Raw genomic sequence first — 17,468 nt, forward strand, 5'->3', positions numbered from 1 at the left:
TCCTGTACAGGTCTTTCTGGACACAGAATTTGTTCGACTGCTGCCCCGGCCAGCACGTTCTCCAGGTCTCTCACCAATTGAAAACGTCTGGTCAATGGTGGCCGAGCAACTGGCTCGTCACAATATGCCAGTCACTACTCTTGATGAACTGTGGTATCGTGTTGAAGCTGCATGGGCAGCTGTACCTATACACGCCATCCAAGCTCTGTTTGACTCAATGCCCAGGCGTATCAAGGCCAGAGGTGGTTGTTCTGGGTACTGATTTCTCAGGATCTATGCACCCAAATTGCGTGAAAATATAATCACATGTCAGTTCTAGTATAATATATTTGTCCAATGAATGCCCGTTTATCACCTGCATTTCTTCTTGGTGTAGCAATTTTAATGGCCAGTAGCGTATAATTACATCACATCTAGAAATCGGGATTTTTGCTCTGCCCGGGGACTGGATGTTTGTGTTGCCTTCATCATAATTCGTGACAGTGGCTAGATTTGATTGTGTAAAAATTGGACTGTGTTAAAATTGGGATTTTGGATGTGCACTGATGACCGCACTGTTTAGCGCCCCACAAACTAAACATCATCATCATCATCTTCATCATCAGATCTAGAAATCAAGAAAGTTGTCACCTTCCACATTACCGAGACGCCGACTATCACACTGGGAACTCCATTCCCGAGGCGTTCCACCAGGGACGATTAGCATACTGTCCAGAGGGGCATAGCTCGAATATAAAGCAATCTGACCACCACCGTCAAATACAGCGTCGGCGTCCGCGACGTGGTAAATTTTGTAACGACTTCCTGCCACCTTTCACGCGCTCCAGATCGATAGGAGCGCGCGGTTGGTGACATTTAAGGAGCGCGCGCGTACGGAGAGGCGTGTTTGGGCGCGCGCATTGCGTCACCGATGGCCCGTGCGGCGGGCTCCCCCCTGATGGCATCACTTTCTCCCGCCCCCGCCCCACTCCGGCTGGGCCGTGGAGCGCCGGCGGCCCGGCAGTCGCGATGCTGCCGCCGCTGGTGCTGCTGCTGGCTCTGGCCCTGCCGCTGCTGGCCGCCTCGCCGCCCAACGCCAGCTCCAGCTGGTGGAGCGACGCCGCGCCCACGCTGCCCGCCTGCCCCAGCCGGCGCTGCCCGCACGGTAAACACACCAGGCCCGCCGCCACTAGCTCCACATCTCCACCCTCCGGGTCTTCTACCCTCTGCTTCTAACGCTTCACAACATGCTCTCTACAACTCTGACTCAAGAGTCCTCGAACTCTGTGGCCGAATCATTTTTCGACGTTGAGGTCTTCCTTCGAAGCCTCCAGTGAGATGTTTGGTTTGTAGAAGTTCTCAACTAAGCCGCGCCATTCTTTTCAGCTATCTGTGCTACCGACACCACGAGTGTCCCTTAATTTGATCGATTTACGACATTCTCGGATTTTATCCAACAGTCTGTCCACGTGCAGAACTTTGTAATATGGACTCCCACGCCGAAGTACAGGCTCTTACACAATTCGTGTTACACTCTTCTAGAGGTTGTACCGTGTGATCAAAAAGTCAGTATACATTTGAAAACTTAATAAACCACGGAAAAATGTAGATAGAGAGGTAAAAATTGAAACACATGCTTGAAATGACATGGGGTTATACAGGGTGTTACAAAAAGGTACGGCCAAACTTTCAGGAAACATTCCTCACACACAAATAAAGAAAAGATGTTATGTGGAGATGTGTCCGGAAACGCTTAATTTCCATGTCAGAGCTCATTTTAGTTTCGTCAGTATGTACTGTACTTCCTCGATTCACCGCCATGATTTCATACGGGGTACTCTACCTGTGCTGCTAGAACATGTGCCTCTACAAGTACGACACAACATGTGGTTCATGCACGATGGAGCTCCTGCACATTTCAGTCGAAGTGTTCGTACGCTTCTCAACAACACATTCGGTGACCGATGGATTGGTAGAGGCGCACCAATTCCATGGCCTCCACGCTCTCCTAACCTCAACCCTCTTGACATTCATTTATGGGGGTATTTGAAAGCTCTTGTCTACGCATCCCGGTACCAAATGTAGAGACTCTTCGTGCTCGTATTGTGGACGGCTGTGATACAATACGCCATTCTCCAGGGCTGCATCAGTGCAGCAGGGATTCCATGCGACGGAGGGTGGATGCATGTATCATCGCTAACGGAGTACATTTTGAACATTTCCTGTAACAAAGTGTTTGAAGTCACGCTGGTACTTTCTGTTGCTGTGTGTTTCCATTTCATGATTAATGTGATTTGAAGAGAAGTAATAAAATGAGCTGTAACATGGAAAGTAAGCGTTTCCGGACACATGTCCATATAACATATTTTCTTTATTTGTGTGTGAGGAATGTTTCCTGAAAGTTTGGCCGTACCTTTTTGTAACACCCTGTATTAGAACCACCCCATATTGCTAGACGCGTGAAAGATATATTGCGCGCGTCGTTTGGTGATGATCGTGTGCTCAGCCGCCGCTTTCGTCGTGCTTGGCCTTCCAGGTCCCCAGCCCTCAGTCCGTGCGATTATTGGCTTTGGGGTTACCTGAAGTCGCAAGTGTATCGTAATCGACGGACATCTCTAGGGATGCTGAAAGACAACATCCGACGCCAATGCCTCACCATAACTCCGGACATGCTTTAGAGTGCTGTTCACGACATTATTCCTCGACTACAGCTATTGTTGAGGAATGATGGTGGACATATTGAGCATTTCCTGTAAAGAACATCATCTTTGCTTTGTCTTACTTTGTTATGCCATAGCGGTTCTAGGCGGTCAGTCCGGACCCGCGCGACTGCTACGGTCGCAGGTTCGAATCCTGCCTCGGGCATGGATGTGTGTGATGTCCTTAGGTTAGTTAGGTTTAAGTAGTTCTAAATTCTAGGGGACTGATGACCATAGATGTTAAGTCCCATAGTGCTCAGAGCCATTTGAACCATTTTTTGTTATGCTAATTATTGCTATTCTGATCAGATGAAGCGGCATCTGTCGGACATTTTTTGAACTTTTGTATTTTTTTGGTCCTAATAAAACCCCGTGTCATTCCAAGCATGTGTGTCAATTTGTACCTCTCTATCTACATTATTCCGTGATTTATTCAGTTTTCAAATTTATACTGACTTTTTGATCACCCGGTAGATTGGAGTTAGTAGATCAAGTTTTACATAGGCAACCGTGTCCTGAAACGTCATCCAATGTGCTACAGAGCGTCATAGTTGCAGGGGATGCCGCTTGTAAATGTATGTACCGTATACAGGATGAACATCTACGAAACCGACAAACTGCAGGGACGGACTTCTGATTGGTAATGGAGGAAAAGAGGTCCTATAAACATGTGTCCGGAAATGGGTTGTATGTGTAACTACAACAAACCATCGCGGAACACAGTAAAGATCTGCATAGCGTCCACGTCACAACAGGTGTTCAAAAAAATGTTCAAATGTGTGTGAAATCTTACCGGACTTAACTGCTAAGCTCATCAGTCCCTAAGCTTATAGTCGGCTGGTCCCGGCGGAGGTTCGAGTCCTCGCTCGGGCATGGGTGTGTGTGTTTCTTCTTAGGATAATTTAGGTTAAGTAGTGTGTAAGCTTAGGGACTGATGACCTTAGCAGTTAAGTCCCATAAGATTTCACACACACACACACACACACACACACACACACACACACACACACCCTAAGCTTACACAGTACTTAACCTAAATTATGCTAACACACACACACACCCATGCCCGAGGGAGGACTCGAACCTCCGCCGCAAGCAGCCGCACAGTTCATGGCTGCAGCGCCTAAGACCGCTCAGCTAATCCCGCGCGGCAACAGGTGTTCAAAGTGACCTCCATGGGTTCGCAGGTGATAGGAATAGGAGCGGTTGTCGTGCAGGATACACACATTGTTGGTGGGCCACTTGCCTGGAGGTTGTTTTCTAAACCTTCGTCGCCAGATTTGTAAATACCTCGTCGGTATTGATGGGGAGGCCTGTTGCCACTGTTGTTGCGGTAGGCCGAATCTGTGAGTTCGTGAAACGGCTTCTGGTGCATTACACCGCTAAGACAATTTCTGCCTGCCACTATGACACAGCTATGCCCCAGGGTCAGGTAACAGAATAGGAGAACGAAATTTCTACAACACTCCAACAAATTATAACAACGTCACACAACTGAGTTAAAAATGTTTACTTATCTTTGTGACCTCTTGAATAATGGAGCCTGCAACACTCATTGTAATATAACACAATAAGGGCCCTCAATGGCTAAGTGCAAATAATCTTATGTAAACTTCACAGTACATAGCAAATGCAATTTACAACAACTGTCTCTTCACTTCCTAGAGTTCACTAAACGACATTCCCTGTCTAAGTCAGCCCTGGACGATGATCTGTAACCAAGTGGGCAAGAGCTGCTCTTCCATCTTCCGAGTAGACTTCCGTCCGCTGTCGTCCGGTCATGGGTGGATTGTACTCGGCCGGCAATTGGCCGAGGCCAAGTCGATACCTTCAACCTCAAAGCCGCCCGTGGAGCTGGTGGAATTCGCGCAAGTGGCGAGTCTCTAAAAATGGCTCCAAGCACTATGGGACCTAACATCTGAGGTCATCAGTCCCCTAGACATAGAACAACTTAAACCTAACTAACCTAAAGACATCACACACATCCATGCCCGAGGCAGGATTCGAACCTGCGACCGTAGCAGCAGCGCGGTTCCGGACTGAAGGGCGCATGGAACCGTTCAGCCTCAGCGGCCGGCGAGTCTCTACAGAACTAGCACCAGCTCGCATCTTTGCGCCTGTGTTGCTTTTACCCTGGCTGTGTCTTGATCGGGTGACACAGCAGCTTGTATTAGGGTTCGTCTCATTATCCTGCCGAACCTGGTCCTCCAAACGTGGTGTACGCACAGTCCTACGCCTTCCCGCACGTTCTTCTGTCTGCAAGGACCCATGATCGTACAAACGCACGAAAAGGACTTGATGTTGTGTGATGTGTTGGTGTCTGTGAGGGTACCTGTTTTGGTATAGTTGTACTGCCTCTCGACCATTTCCATCCCATTGGCCGTACACAAACGCCATCTCGGCTTGTTCCCGACATGAACACCGAGCCATTCTGTTGCTTACAGTACGCTAGGTCAATCACAAAGCCTGCAACACACAAGCAACACACGGCACGTGGTCAGAGGAACTTTCATTTGTCAGTGCCATCTACCGTGGCAGCGATGCATTTCCGGACACATGTTCACAGGACCTCTTTTCCTCCATTTTCAGTCAGGACTCTGTCCCTGCAGTTTGTCGGTTTTATTAATGTTCAGCCTCTATACAGGGTGATACCACGATGACGTTACAAACTTTCTAGGATGATGGAGAACGATAAATGTATCAATTTGAGGTAAGAGTCTCTCTACCGGAAACGAACGAGTCGAAAGTTATAGGCGAAAACCGTTCTGCTACCTCTGGAATTCATGTACTGGTATTATTGTTGCTAAGACTTTAGGATAGGAAACTATCAGAGGTGGTAGTATGGACCAAAACAAGTAAAAAATGTCCACTAAACACGAGCTTGAAAATGCATACCTGAGGAGTTACGAAACTCTTAAGGTATGCATTTTAGAGCCCATGTTTACTGGAAATTCTTTCTTGTTTTGGTTCACACTACCACCTCTGAAAGTTGTCTACCCTACAGTCTTAGCAACAACAGTACGTGAACATGTATTCCATTGTCAGAGGTAGCAGAACGGTTTTCGCTTATAACTTCCGACTCGTTCGTTTCCGGTGCAGGGACCCTTACAGCAGATTGATACATTTATCGTTCTCCACCGTCCTAAAAAGGTTGTAACATCATCACGGAATCACCCTGTATATATGTACTTCTACAGGCGCCGGCGCCTATACCTTTGACGCTCTGTAGTGCCGTTGGATGATGCTTTCGGACATGGGTACATATGTAAAACTTGATCTACTAAGTCCTCTCTACAACCTCTAGAAGTATGTAACGTGAATTGTGAAACACCCTGTATATGACCCACACTGTGTTTCAATGGTGATGATTAGATTTCATTAGCTGAAGAACATGTTCGTTAGCAAGCTGAGCAGTCCACAGAATCGTAACCATCGGCGGCAGCATCACATCTCTTTAAGACCTAGTTACTCAAAAATACTAGGTTGGTGCATAAGTTCGCAGCGTTTTTCCCTAGGTTTGACAAACACAGCAGATACACGTAAGAGAGACGTTACACATCAATAATATATTCCCCTTCGCTATTAAACAACACTCTGCCAACGCTGGAGTAACTTTTCAGTTCCGCGACCGTAGAAATCACGTGGTTTCGGGGCGAAAAGCTCGTAGAGCCACGTTCGGAGTGCATTTTCATCCGGGAAGGAAGTTCCTTGAAGGTTGTTCGATAGAGAGCGGAAAAAGTGTAAATCTGAGGTCGCAAGATCAGGTGAATAAGGTTGGTGCGGAATGATAGCCCAATATAACTCCTGTATAGTGTTTTTTGTCAGTCTAGCAGAATGCTGTCGGGTATAATCGTGGAGTAACATCACTTCACGCAGTCTTCCTGGTCGTTGTTCTTGGATTGCGTCTGCGAGACGTCTCAGTTGTTAACAATAAATGTCACCAGTGATGACTGCACCTCGGTGAAGCAGTTCGTAGTACACCACACCGTCGCTATTCCACCAGATGCAAGACATTATCTTTTGTGGATGCGCGCAGGTGTTTATACGGGGAGTTGCTAATTTGTTTGGGCTTAACCATTCCTTTCTTTTTTCTTATATTAACATAAAGACACCATTTCTCGTCACTAGTAACGATACAGGATAGGAGTAGTTGGTTTTGTTCACGAGTCAAGCGGAGATGCACATATGGCCACCCGCTGTTTTTTTGTAATTTGGGGTTAGATTACGTGGTACCAGCACACCCGATTTTTTAACCTTCCCCATTGCAGGCAAATGTCGCACGATAGTGGAATGATCGCAGTTCATCACGTTTGCAGTTCTCTAGTTGATCATTGTGGATTAATGCGTTTAAACGAACTTCATGAATCCCCGAAGGTTTTCTTCAAAGTGGAGAGTCACTAATGTCGATCGTCCTTAAAACGAGAAAATCATTCTCTTGCCGTGCACGTCCAATGGCATTATCCCCACACACGGCGCATATGTTTCCAGCTGCCTCCGCAGCTGTCACCCCTCTACTGAATTCCAACAGAAGAATACGTAGTAAATGTTCCTATTTCTCCCCTAACACTATTTTCTAGTGTCCACAGCTCCACTCCCTACCTCCAAATGACAAAATGACAACATTTGAATTGAAATGGCAACCAACAGCGAACTACAAATAAAAAATGACAATCGATAAATAAGCCCATAGCAACCGGAATACCAACATGCAAAGCAAAAACGCTAGGAACTTATGCATCAACATAACACATCAAGTTCAGCTAAAAGAAGCAAAGTGGTTTCAGAATCCGGACCTGATTCTCCTGCATTGTTTGTTCCAATTTGAAATAAACTTTTGTTTATACCTTCATCATATACTTCCGAAACGATAAGGTTAAGGGTCTGTACATCTGAAGGTTGGTTTTGACATCACAGTGCTCTACTAGGCCTGACATAATTGAAAGGTAAATAAAGTTTTAACGTCCCGTCGACTACTAGGTCATTAGGCACGGTCTTCTATTCAAAACAGTACGTTTTTGTCCCCATCTGACGTCTAAATCGACTTACATAGTCAGATATTATGGATGGGTACAATGAGACACGGAATCCGACCCTGCAGCTTAACATTTCTCACACACACAATGATTATCGAAGGTGAAATAACCGTAAGCTGCTGACCACGGATCCAATCGTGAACCTTTCGATTTTGCTTTGATACTTATCCACTTCACCAGTACGTTAAAATGGTGTTTATGCTAAAACGTCCTTTCTAGAGATATAGCCCTACGTAGGGCAGAAATCGTCTGGTCACTGCCGGTTGACTTCGTATTTTAACTGTCGGCATACTGCATATGAGAAGAAAACTGAAAATCAGATCAGCATTCGAATAGCCGGGCTCGGTGGCCGTGCGGTTCTAGGTGCTGCAGTCCGGAACCGCGGGACTGCTACGGTCGCAGGTTCGAATCCTGCCTCGGTCATGGATGTGTGTGATGTCCTTAGGTTAGTTAGGTTTAAGTAGTTCTAAGTTCTAGGGGACTGATGACCTACGATGTTAACTCCCATAGTGCTCAGAGCCATTTGAACCATTTTAGCATTCGAATAAAGGAATAAGGAAAATTGCGTTGAAACGATACTCAGCTTGGATGACTTCCTGTACTCAAGATTGTGCTCCACTGGTTTGCTTTAAAGGGTGTTGGGACTTTTCACACTGTTTTTGTGGTCCTATCGTTTATTTCTCTGGGAATCAGTCAAAACGGTCGGATGTAATATTCCTTATTGGGCCGTGTCTTTAAAATCACGATGACAATCCGACTAAAATATGACATTCAATATGCGACGTATCCAACTTGTACTACACAGGGCGATACAGAAGTTCCTATTACAGGCTTCCTGGGGATGTAGAGGGGACTTAGTAGATGAAGTTTTGGTAAGGAACCCATGTCAGGAAATGTGCTGTTTGGATAGAAAATAAGTCTGACGATCGCATCACTTTCAAATATCCCACTTCACGGTACGCACACAAGCTGAGAGGAGAGCGCCGTCGTCAATCGCTGTTGTAATTATGACACCACATAGCACATTTGTCTGACTACAGAAATATTAAGATGGTATCTGTTGTTTCGGACATGTCATCTTCATATAGATAAGGCTTACCGGCCAATGATCTTCATTGGGGACGCACTCACATTACCCGAACTCTTCCGGGACTCTGTAGATTGACTGCCACAAGTAATGATTATAGTGGGCAGGGGCACTTAACATGTAGTGTGTGGACAGTAAGTTGGGAATGTGGGTCTCACGGGGAGGGTGCCAGAGATAAGTCCCTGCATTTGCACTATTCTCTGTGTCCTCGGTGGCTCAGACAGACAGAGCATCTGCCGTGTAAGAAGGAGATCCCGGGTTCGAGTCCCAGTCGGAGCACTCATTTTCAGTTGTCCCCGTTGATATTTATTAACGCCTGTCAGCAGCTAAAGGTCTGGATTTCATTGTAATTTCAAGACTACAAAAATGGCTGTGAGAGATTCGTACGTTCGAAACTAGGAGGGTTGGCTCTGGCGCTTCACGGACACGCTCCACTCTCGGCTTTGAAAAGCACGACCTTTGTCACACAGCAGAGTATGACCATGCTATGTGCGCCTACACTATATAAATCAGAGCTCATTGTCTGCGCTGTTTGAGTAGCGTGATGCGAGAGATATGAAAATGATCCGACCCCCAAACTGATTTTACATCCAAAAGGTACATTTCCGGACATGAATTCCTTACCAAAACTTCATCTATTAAGTCCCCGTCTACAGCCCATAGAAGCCTGTAATGTGAATTTTGAATCACCGTGTATATTGATAAAGTAGCAAATGCTTTGGCTGATGTGTGGGATGATCTCTACAATCGCAAAGTTCGTATAAGTAGCAGAAGGTTAAGTGGAAATTTAAGGTGACCTCTCCTTTAGCAAGGCCCACAGTGGAAAAGCGTCTGAAGTCCGTGATGTGACGGTGCGACGTATTAGTAAGTAAGTCACGCCTGTCGTGTTCGCAAGCGCTCCACATACTCAGCTAATCCTGTCAGGTAAGACTCGTGACTGTGCAACACAACATGCAGGGTATTCACAATCACGAAACGCTCCTAACTTGAAAATTGAGCTGCACTTGGTGGAAGTCTGTTGGAATTATTGGCACAGACAAGAAATATCAACACCCTGATAAACATAATAATTACTTTGGCAAAAAGTGTAAAAGTAAGTATTATGTTAATCTTGGCACTTTTTGCCTATGATACTATTATTTATATAGATGCTTTATTTCAGTTGATATGAAGACTCTATACTGAACTACTCCCGTCTAGTTTTATTCTTGTATGTCACTAGATTGAACATGATGCACATACGCGGAACATAACTGGCTACTATTTTGATGCAAACTCTGTGGAACTCTCTGTAAGACACATACAGCGAATAAAATATTTTAATTTAACTATATGAAGCTGTGGCCAACAGATTTGCCGCAGTGGTAACATAGGTTCCCGTCAGATCACCGAAGTTAAGCACTGTCGGTCTGGGCTACCATTGGGTAGGTGACCATCCGGCCTGTCGAGCGCTGTTGGCAAGCGGGGTGCACTCAGCCCCTATGAGGCAAACTGAGGAGCTACTTGATTCAGAAGTAGCGGCTCTGGTTTCGTAAACTGACACTAGGCCGGGAGAGCGGTGTGCTGACCACATGCACCTCTATATCCGCATTCAGTAACGCCTGTGGTCTGAGGATGACTTCGGCCGGTCGGTACCATTGAGCCTTCAAGGCCTGTTCGGACGAAGTTTAGTTTACAGAATGAGATTTTCACTCTGCAGCGGAGTGTGCGCTGATATGAAACTTCCTGGCAGATTAAAACTGTGTGCCCGACCGAGACTCGAACTCGGGACCTTTGCCTTTCGCGGGCAAGTGCTCTACCAAGCACCATTTGGTAGAGCACTTGCCCGCGAAAGGCAAAGGTCCCGAGTTCGAGTCTCGGTCGGGCACGCAGTTTTAATCTGCCAGGAAGTTTCATATCAGCGCACACTCCGCTGCAGAGTGAAAATCTCATTCTGGAAACATCCCCCAGGCTGTGGCTAAGCCATATCTCCGCAATATCCTTTCTTTCAGGAGTGCTAGTTCTGCAAGGTTCGCAGGAGAGCTTCTGTAAAGTTTGGAAGGTAGGAGACGAGGTACTGGCAGAAGTAAAGCTGTGAGCACCGGGCGTGAGTCGTGCTTCGGTAGCTCAGTTGGTAGAGCACTTGCCCGCGAAAGGCAAAGGTCCCGAGTTCGAGTCTCGGTCGGGCACACAGTTTTAATCTGCCAGGAAGTTTCAAGTTTAGTTTAGTTTTTATATGAAGCTATGGAAAATCGAATGACCCCTCAGATTTATCAAAAAGCAGGGTAAGTTCAAAATGGTTAAAATGGCTCTGAGCACTATGGGACTTAACATCTGAGGTCATCAATCCCCTAGAACTTAGAACTACTTAAACCTAACTAACCTAAGGACATCACACACATCCATGCCCGAGGCAGGATTCGAACCTGCGACCGTAGCGGTCGCGCGGTTCCAGACTGAGGCGCCTAGAACGGCTCGGCCACCAGAGGCCGGCCGCAGGGTAAGTAATTGATGGCGATTCCTTGGTAAAAAGTTACGAAAGTATCAGAAAAAAAATTGCTTACGCATTCTCGAACAACCTATTCCTGAGAGGACGATATTGCAGTGTGTGTGCTATTCCGACCTACTACGGTGACTACAACTGTTACGAAATGCGTTAAATGTATTTACAACTGTGAATATGTAAAACCATCGGGACAAGAACCAAATTTACATATGTCATCAACCATGTGTCCACAACCTGTACTCGTACATCCATTATGTATATTCCTGTAAAAGCAAGACATTTTACTAGAGAGTTGCTTTGCCGGTGTCGGCGGATAAAGACGGCATTGCAGAGCCTGTGTTATTCCGAATTACGATGCATGCATGTCCAAAGGAACATTGCATCGTACTTTGGAATAACACAAGCACTGTAATACCGTATTTAACCTCCGACAGCGGGCAAGGGACTTTCAAGTAAAATGTCTCAGCTGTGCTGAATGTACATAATGAATGTACGAATACAGATTGTAGACACATGGTTGACGGCATAAGGAGGTTTGGTTCGGGCTGCGATTCGTGCTCAGATAGCCTAATGGTAAGGCGACCGCTCGCGACAAGCCGGAAATCCGGGTTCGAGTCTCGGTCCGGCACAAATTTTCACTGTCGTCATTCCATTCCACAGCTGATGGTTGTCCATATTTGCAATTGCGGATACATTTGATGTATTCCTGTGAAATTTTTATCAGATTTGGTTTCTTACCTTTGTGAATTAACTGAGGATATCCAGAGTCGCCGGAGATATAGTATTCCCGCAAGGAAATTATGTAAAATTCACGTTAGGATAACCGGGAAACAAATGTTGTTAGTGCAGAGGCAGAAATATGCTGACAAAGGACTCCTCCAGCTTTCATTCGTGAATGGATGACAGGTGTTATTTGTTCTACTCTATACAGCGGTAGGATGAGAATATGAGTTGTTTATTTACGCCTTGCCACATCCAAGACTGTTATGAAAAATACTGTTTACTTTAGTCCTGCGCTTAACATGAATGCATATGCTAACATCCACTCTGTTGTCTCCCACATCCCGCAATATACTGTTATGCCGTCGATTATGTACCTCTTTTCGATTATAATGTACTGCAAAAATGTAGTTCTACTATGTGTCAAGTTCCTCCAAGCCCTTTCGTGCCCACTATTGAAACTTTTCCCTGTTTATTACACTTGATTTTGGACACAGCTCTTACCTTACTTAATACAATATCTTCAACACAAGTCTTGATGTGTTATCTGTGACCTCGTCTGTAGCTGATTCTTAGCAAAGAGAGTCCCTAACAGAAAAATAGGTTTCCTGTGATGTCCATTGGAGCCAACTTCTTTTAAACGTGTGGAGTTCTGTAGTGGAACTTTTTTTGAAAGAAAATGGAGAAGAATGCATTGCATGTGTTAAGACGTACTCTCTACAACCTTCCCCGATAGCTCAATTCTCAGAGAGGGAAGTTGGTCAGCCCTCAGTTTGGTCTGTAATTTGGTTAAACAGATGACATTTCATTCACCGGCAAATAAAACCGTCATTTTTAGCCAGACCTACACTCGTACTCAGTTTTATTGACCTTCACTCGTAATCAGATTTATGTTGAATCAGCTGTTGGTTACGTTCAAGTAAAACAAAGGATGGAAGAATAAGGTTTAACGTCCCGTCGACGGTGAGGTCCTTAGAAACGGAAAACAAGCTCGGATTGGGGATGGCAATTGGAAATGACCTTTCAGAGGATCAAACCTGGTATTTACCTATAGGAATTTAGTGAAACCACGGAAACCCGAATTCTGGATGGATGGACGAGTAAAGCAAACAGGAAAACGCACAGAGCAAAGGATACGCGACTCGTCGAAGGAAACCATACTCATTCGTTATCTATAAGTGAATCCTGTGTAATACAGAGTAGTCGATTACAGTGGCAGAGTCCCACTTGTTCATCCAGCCTCCGCATTGCAGCCAAAATTACAGTAACTACAAAATCTAAGTAAATATTGAAAAATGGGAACCGCAAAACATAAATCATAGCAGGCTCTACTAAATACTCCTTCAAAAAGGTTATACTCTTTAAGTGAGCTGAGAAAAAATAGTATGAAATAAGTCAGCCACGAATGTTCTGTGGTAGTTAAACCTCAAGGCGTAATAACAAAAATGGGCACGTCTGAGGACTAAGTGCAAGCTTAATAAGCTTCGGAATTACTTGCATTCGAAAATTCCGACTTTCGGTAAGCTCCCACGGGATCCTGTTATTACATACGTGGTAAACAAACTCAGTTAGTCTTTCAAATTTTATTTGGGAATAAGAGGATGATGTTCGCTGGTAAAGCAGGTCTTTTTACTATTATCACCACTAGACAGATGGAGAGGATTCCTTCAGTTTCGTTGAGAGTACTTTCAGAGTTTTGCAAGATTTTTTTTTGTAGTTACATAGGTGACACGTGATGTAATGGCAGTAACGTGTGAGTGTTTGCTGAAATTATCTTTAATTAGCTTTTCATAGAGTGGCCTTTGTGTAAATGAAACCTAATTCACATGCGTTATGACAAGTTCTGAAATGAAACGTAACACTCACTTCCTCCCACATACACCAGACGTAAAGACAATGAGAATAAGCCTGGAGAAGTTATGGCTTATAAGTAGCTGCTCTGAGAGTTGTTCTTCCCTAACGAAATCCCCTGGCTGGAACATAGGGTACAGCGACTTAAATTAGTGCTTATAATTTAGACTGATCCATTGTAAGACGAAAACGAAAATAATACTTGATTAACAATAAAAATATCCAGTTTAGCCACCAAAATTTACTGATAAAGACACACGAAACGTTTCAGGAATAAATTCCTATCATCGAGGTCATTAGAGACGGAGCACAAGCTCGGATTGTGCCAAGGATGGGCAAGGAAATAGGCCTTCCAAAGGAACCATCCCAGCATTTGCCTGTAGCGGTTTAAGGAAATCACGGGAAACCTAAATCTGTAGCATCGTCCTCCCGAATTCGAGTCGAGTGTGCTAACCACTGTGCCGCCTCACTTGGAGTGTGTGTTTTCCACGCGGAAATTACGTCCTTATTGAGTAATAAGGATGAGATAGGTGTCAATAACCTCGTGAAAATCCGGTCTGTGGTAAGCTAGTCCAACTAACGCAATTTGGCGCTGATATGGTGTACCTTGGGCTCAGTTTGGAGACTTGGATCTTAGCTTACACTACTCGAATAGGTACATTCAAATGAGCCAATGTTTTCGTTTAAACAAATGGTTAAGTATTTTCTCACATGCCAATCATGCCAGTTCTCAGATCATGACTTGTAAATGACGACTATATGCTCAGGTAAGTATGGGCGAAGGGTAGGGTGACGTCCACTTATACCGCTTACATCATTTTCATCGTTTCTCATTATTTCTCACTTGCGTACCGGCCGTGAAACTCAATGGAGTGATCTTCGACTATGTTGTCTACGTTTCTTCTTTGACTAAGATGTTTAATAGTCGATAGGAATGTCGTTAATTTGAATGTCTGTGGAAGGCGCTCATGTTGAGAAGCTTTCGAGAGACCTAGAATGTCGCGTAGCTTGACTTGGATGCATTTGATAGAATGATGGTCACGAATCCATTAGCAGTCCTGTAGCTGTCGTTAGGAGTTAATAACCGCCAGAGAGAAGCACCCCACCATCGTCACGCTCCTTCATCTGCTACAAGGTTTCCACGTCATTTGTTTTCCGGCAATCTCCCTCAGTGGAAGACGCACTTTTCTGCAAGCACGCTTGTTCTTCCCCGCTTTCCACGTCACCGAAAATGGGCACCGTAGGTTCGTGTAGCAAACACGATATTATTGAGTTCCTTATTTTTCTAGTAGTTCAGTAATGCAAAATACTGAGCGCTAATGTGGTCTTCTCCTCTCTAAATTTCGAATTCCCATTTTCGTCCGTTTTCTAAGATTGGGCTACGACTGGATTTCATTGTCACGTTAGAAGTCAAAAAGTATTAGGAACCATTTTAAAAAGAAATTTCCAGTGACTATATTTTAGAACTTCTAGGAAAACTCCGAAATAGCTGACTAGTACGTGATGTAAGATTTTGGGGGATATGAACTTCATTAACCTCAAGTTTAATGTATCTTCAGAGGGCCGTCAAATGAAAACGAGACTCATGGAAAAAAAACAAGTAAACTGTTTAGTATTTCAAAAGTAATCACCATAACAGTTAATACAATTATCCCACTGTGAGATAAGATGATCTCTGTCTTCGTGGACAAAAGGTTTGCGGATGTCTACGAATCCAGGATTGTACACAGTCGCGCACCTTTTCGTCCGAAGCAAATTGACGGCCACGACCGTCTTTCAGAGCTCCTAAGACATGGAAATCGCGTGGGGAGGGGTTGGGACTGTATAGACGATGTGCAAGGGCTTCCCAGCGAAACTTCTACAGCGTACTCGAGACGTTGGCAACATGTCTGTGAACAAGGGCTTCCTTCTCGGTTGTCTAGGGGGGCGGCATCCCAATTGCTGTGCCTGCCCTCCCACGCTTGGGTTTGATCCCCCGTGACTGACTGGCCCGACCGCTATACTTTCACATTTTTTTGATTATTTGGTGCCACCTGATGATGTAGCTTTAAGCTTCAGAAACCGGCCGTGGAGTAATAATGACAGATCACTTGCAACTGAACCGGATTTTTTATTCCTTTAAAGTGTTCCTCTGTTGCGTATGTTCTTCTGACAAATATTTTGAACAAACTAAAGTAGGCACAAAATCCGTTACTGTAATAGGGGTGACAGCGCTGAGAATAGTTCAGTTTCCTGCGTCAGCGGATGACGTCATAGGCTGATGTTTTTGTAGCATACTCAGGATGTTAGAGCTCCACACTAGGCACAGTCGATTGGTCACTGACGTCAGTGACCTAATCGCGGCGTGGTTGGCGGCTCATTTACACGTAAGCACGTGATGCGGAGCAATTACGTGTAGTGTATTTTGAAGGTGTGTACACCGTGTGACGACTTCGGCAGGTGGGCCTTCCCCGCTGCCTGCTACTGGACAGTCAAACAAGACTTCCAGCGAAACTTGGTCGGTGTGCCAGGAGGGCAATGTTTGAGAGGATTACGCAGGTGTGAGGTCACGGAGGCCCGAGCGACGCGGCCTGCTGCTGGTTAGCGGCTGCAGCGGCGGAAGGCGGTCAGGAGCGAGACACCGACAGCTGGCCTGGCCGCGCCCTTTCACTCAACACTCGCCGCCCGCTCCACTGCTTCGTCATGCGCGCCAGTTCTTGCTGGCAAAAACACAACAGCACCACACTGTTCCCTTCAATGAGCTGCGTGTTTATAGGCGTCGATTTTAAATTATTGTAATCGTAGCACAGTAGTAATTTCTAACATTCTGCGTGGTGTCTGTTTGTTCTAAGTCGTGTCTCCCTACCACTTTCGCGCAACGACGCTCTGAGCGTGTTTTTTTTAGGGAATTGACTAGTTTGAACCTGGGACCTGTTGCTGGTAAGGAGACGCCAGACCACACATGACATGTAGAGTTCAGAAGAGTTCGGTGAGACTAGCGATGATATAACCAAATACTTAATGATTTCAGCGTCAGCTCCACTGCACTCCCTGTAAAAGAATCTTAATACTAACTAAATTTAGTGGAAGGGGTTCAAGGCTTTCCTATTTTTAGTTAGCTGGTAAAATAACGTCGAAAAAGCAGTTAAGTTAACCATTGGAAATTTTATTCTACTCACAAAACATTGTTTATAAATTGCACTATTGATAAAAGGAAATATTTTAATACAGGATGATAAAAACCAACTGCGTTCAACAAAAAAGTGAACAAATATTCCCTGAATGGGTTTCCAAGTTCTACAATGGATCGAAGGATGACCTATGCCATGTCACATCTATAATCTAGGTTTAAATTAAGTTTCATAAAAGAGAAAACTATCAAAAATGGTCTACAGTGACCCTCAATTATCTTTAATTACTTATTTAACTTGTCGTAAATTACAGTGGCTGATGTGGCTTCTCAATAATTATATAACAGAAAAATCATCGCGTTTCAGATTTTTAACTTCTAATAGCAAATGTGAATACCACGAAGTTTAATTGACGATCGGCACTAGTATTACGTAAAAAGGAGGTGTAACAGATGAGACTTCTGCAGTTCTGAGTGAACCCTTATGCGCTCTTATGCGGCATCG

At 44.9% G+C, this 17,468-nt stretch overlaps 1 protein-coding gene across 1 annotated transcript in view; it reads left to right on the plus strand.

The window, feature by feature from the left end:
- The first annotated feature begins 1,008 nt into the window (after positions 1–1,008).
- LOC126184034 (nose resistant to fluoxetine protein 6-like) overlaps positions 1,009–17,468 on the plus strand; it is a 397,821-nt gene continuing 381,361 nt past the window's right edge. The window contains exons 1-2 of the mRNA XM_049926391.1: positions 1,009–1,144; positions 16,294–16,373. Of these exons, the coding sequence (XP_049782348.1) occupies positions 1,009–1,144; positions 16,294–16,373 (216 nt within the window). The remainder of the gene's footprint in view (positions 1,145–16,293; positions 16,374–17,468) is intronic.

Source organism: Schistocerca cancellata, chromosome 4, assembly GCF_023864275.1.
Source record: "Schistocerca cancellata isolate TAMUIC-IGC-003103 chromosome 4, iqSchCanc2.1, whole genome shotgun sequence".
NCBI classification, from domain to species: domain Eukaryota; kingdom Metazoa; phylum Arthropoda; class Insecta; order Orthoptera; family Acrididae; genus Schistocerca; species Schistocerca cancellata.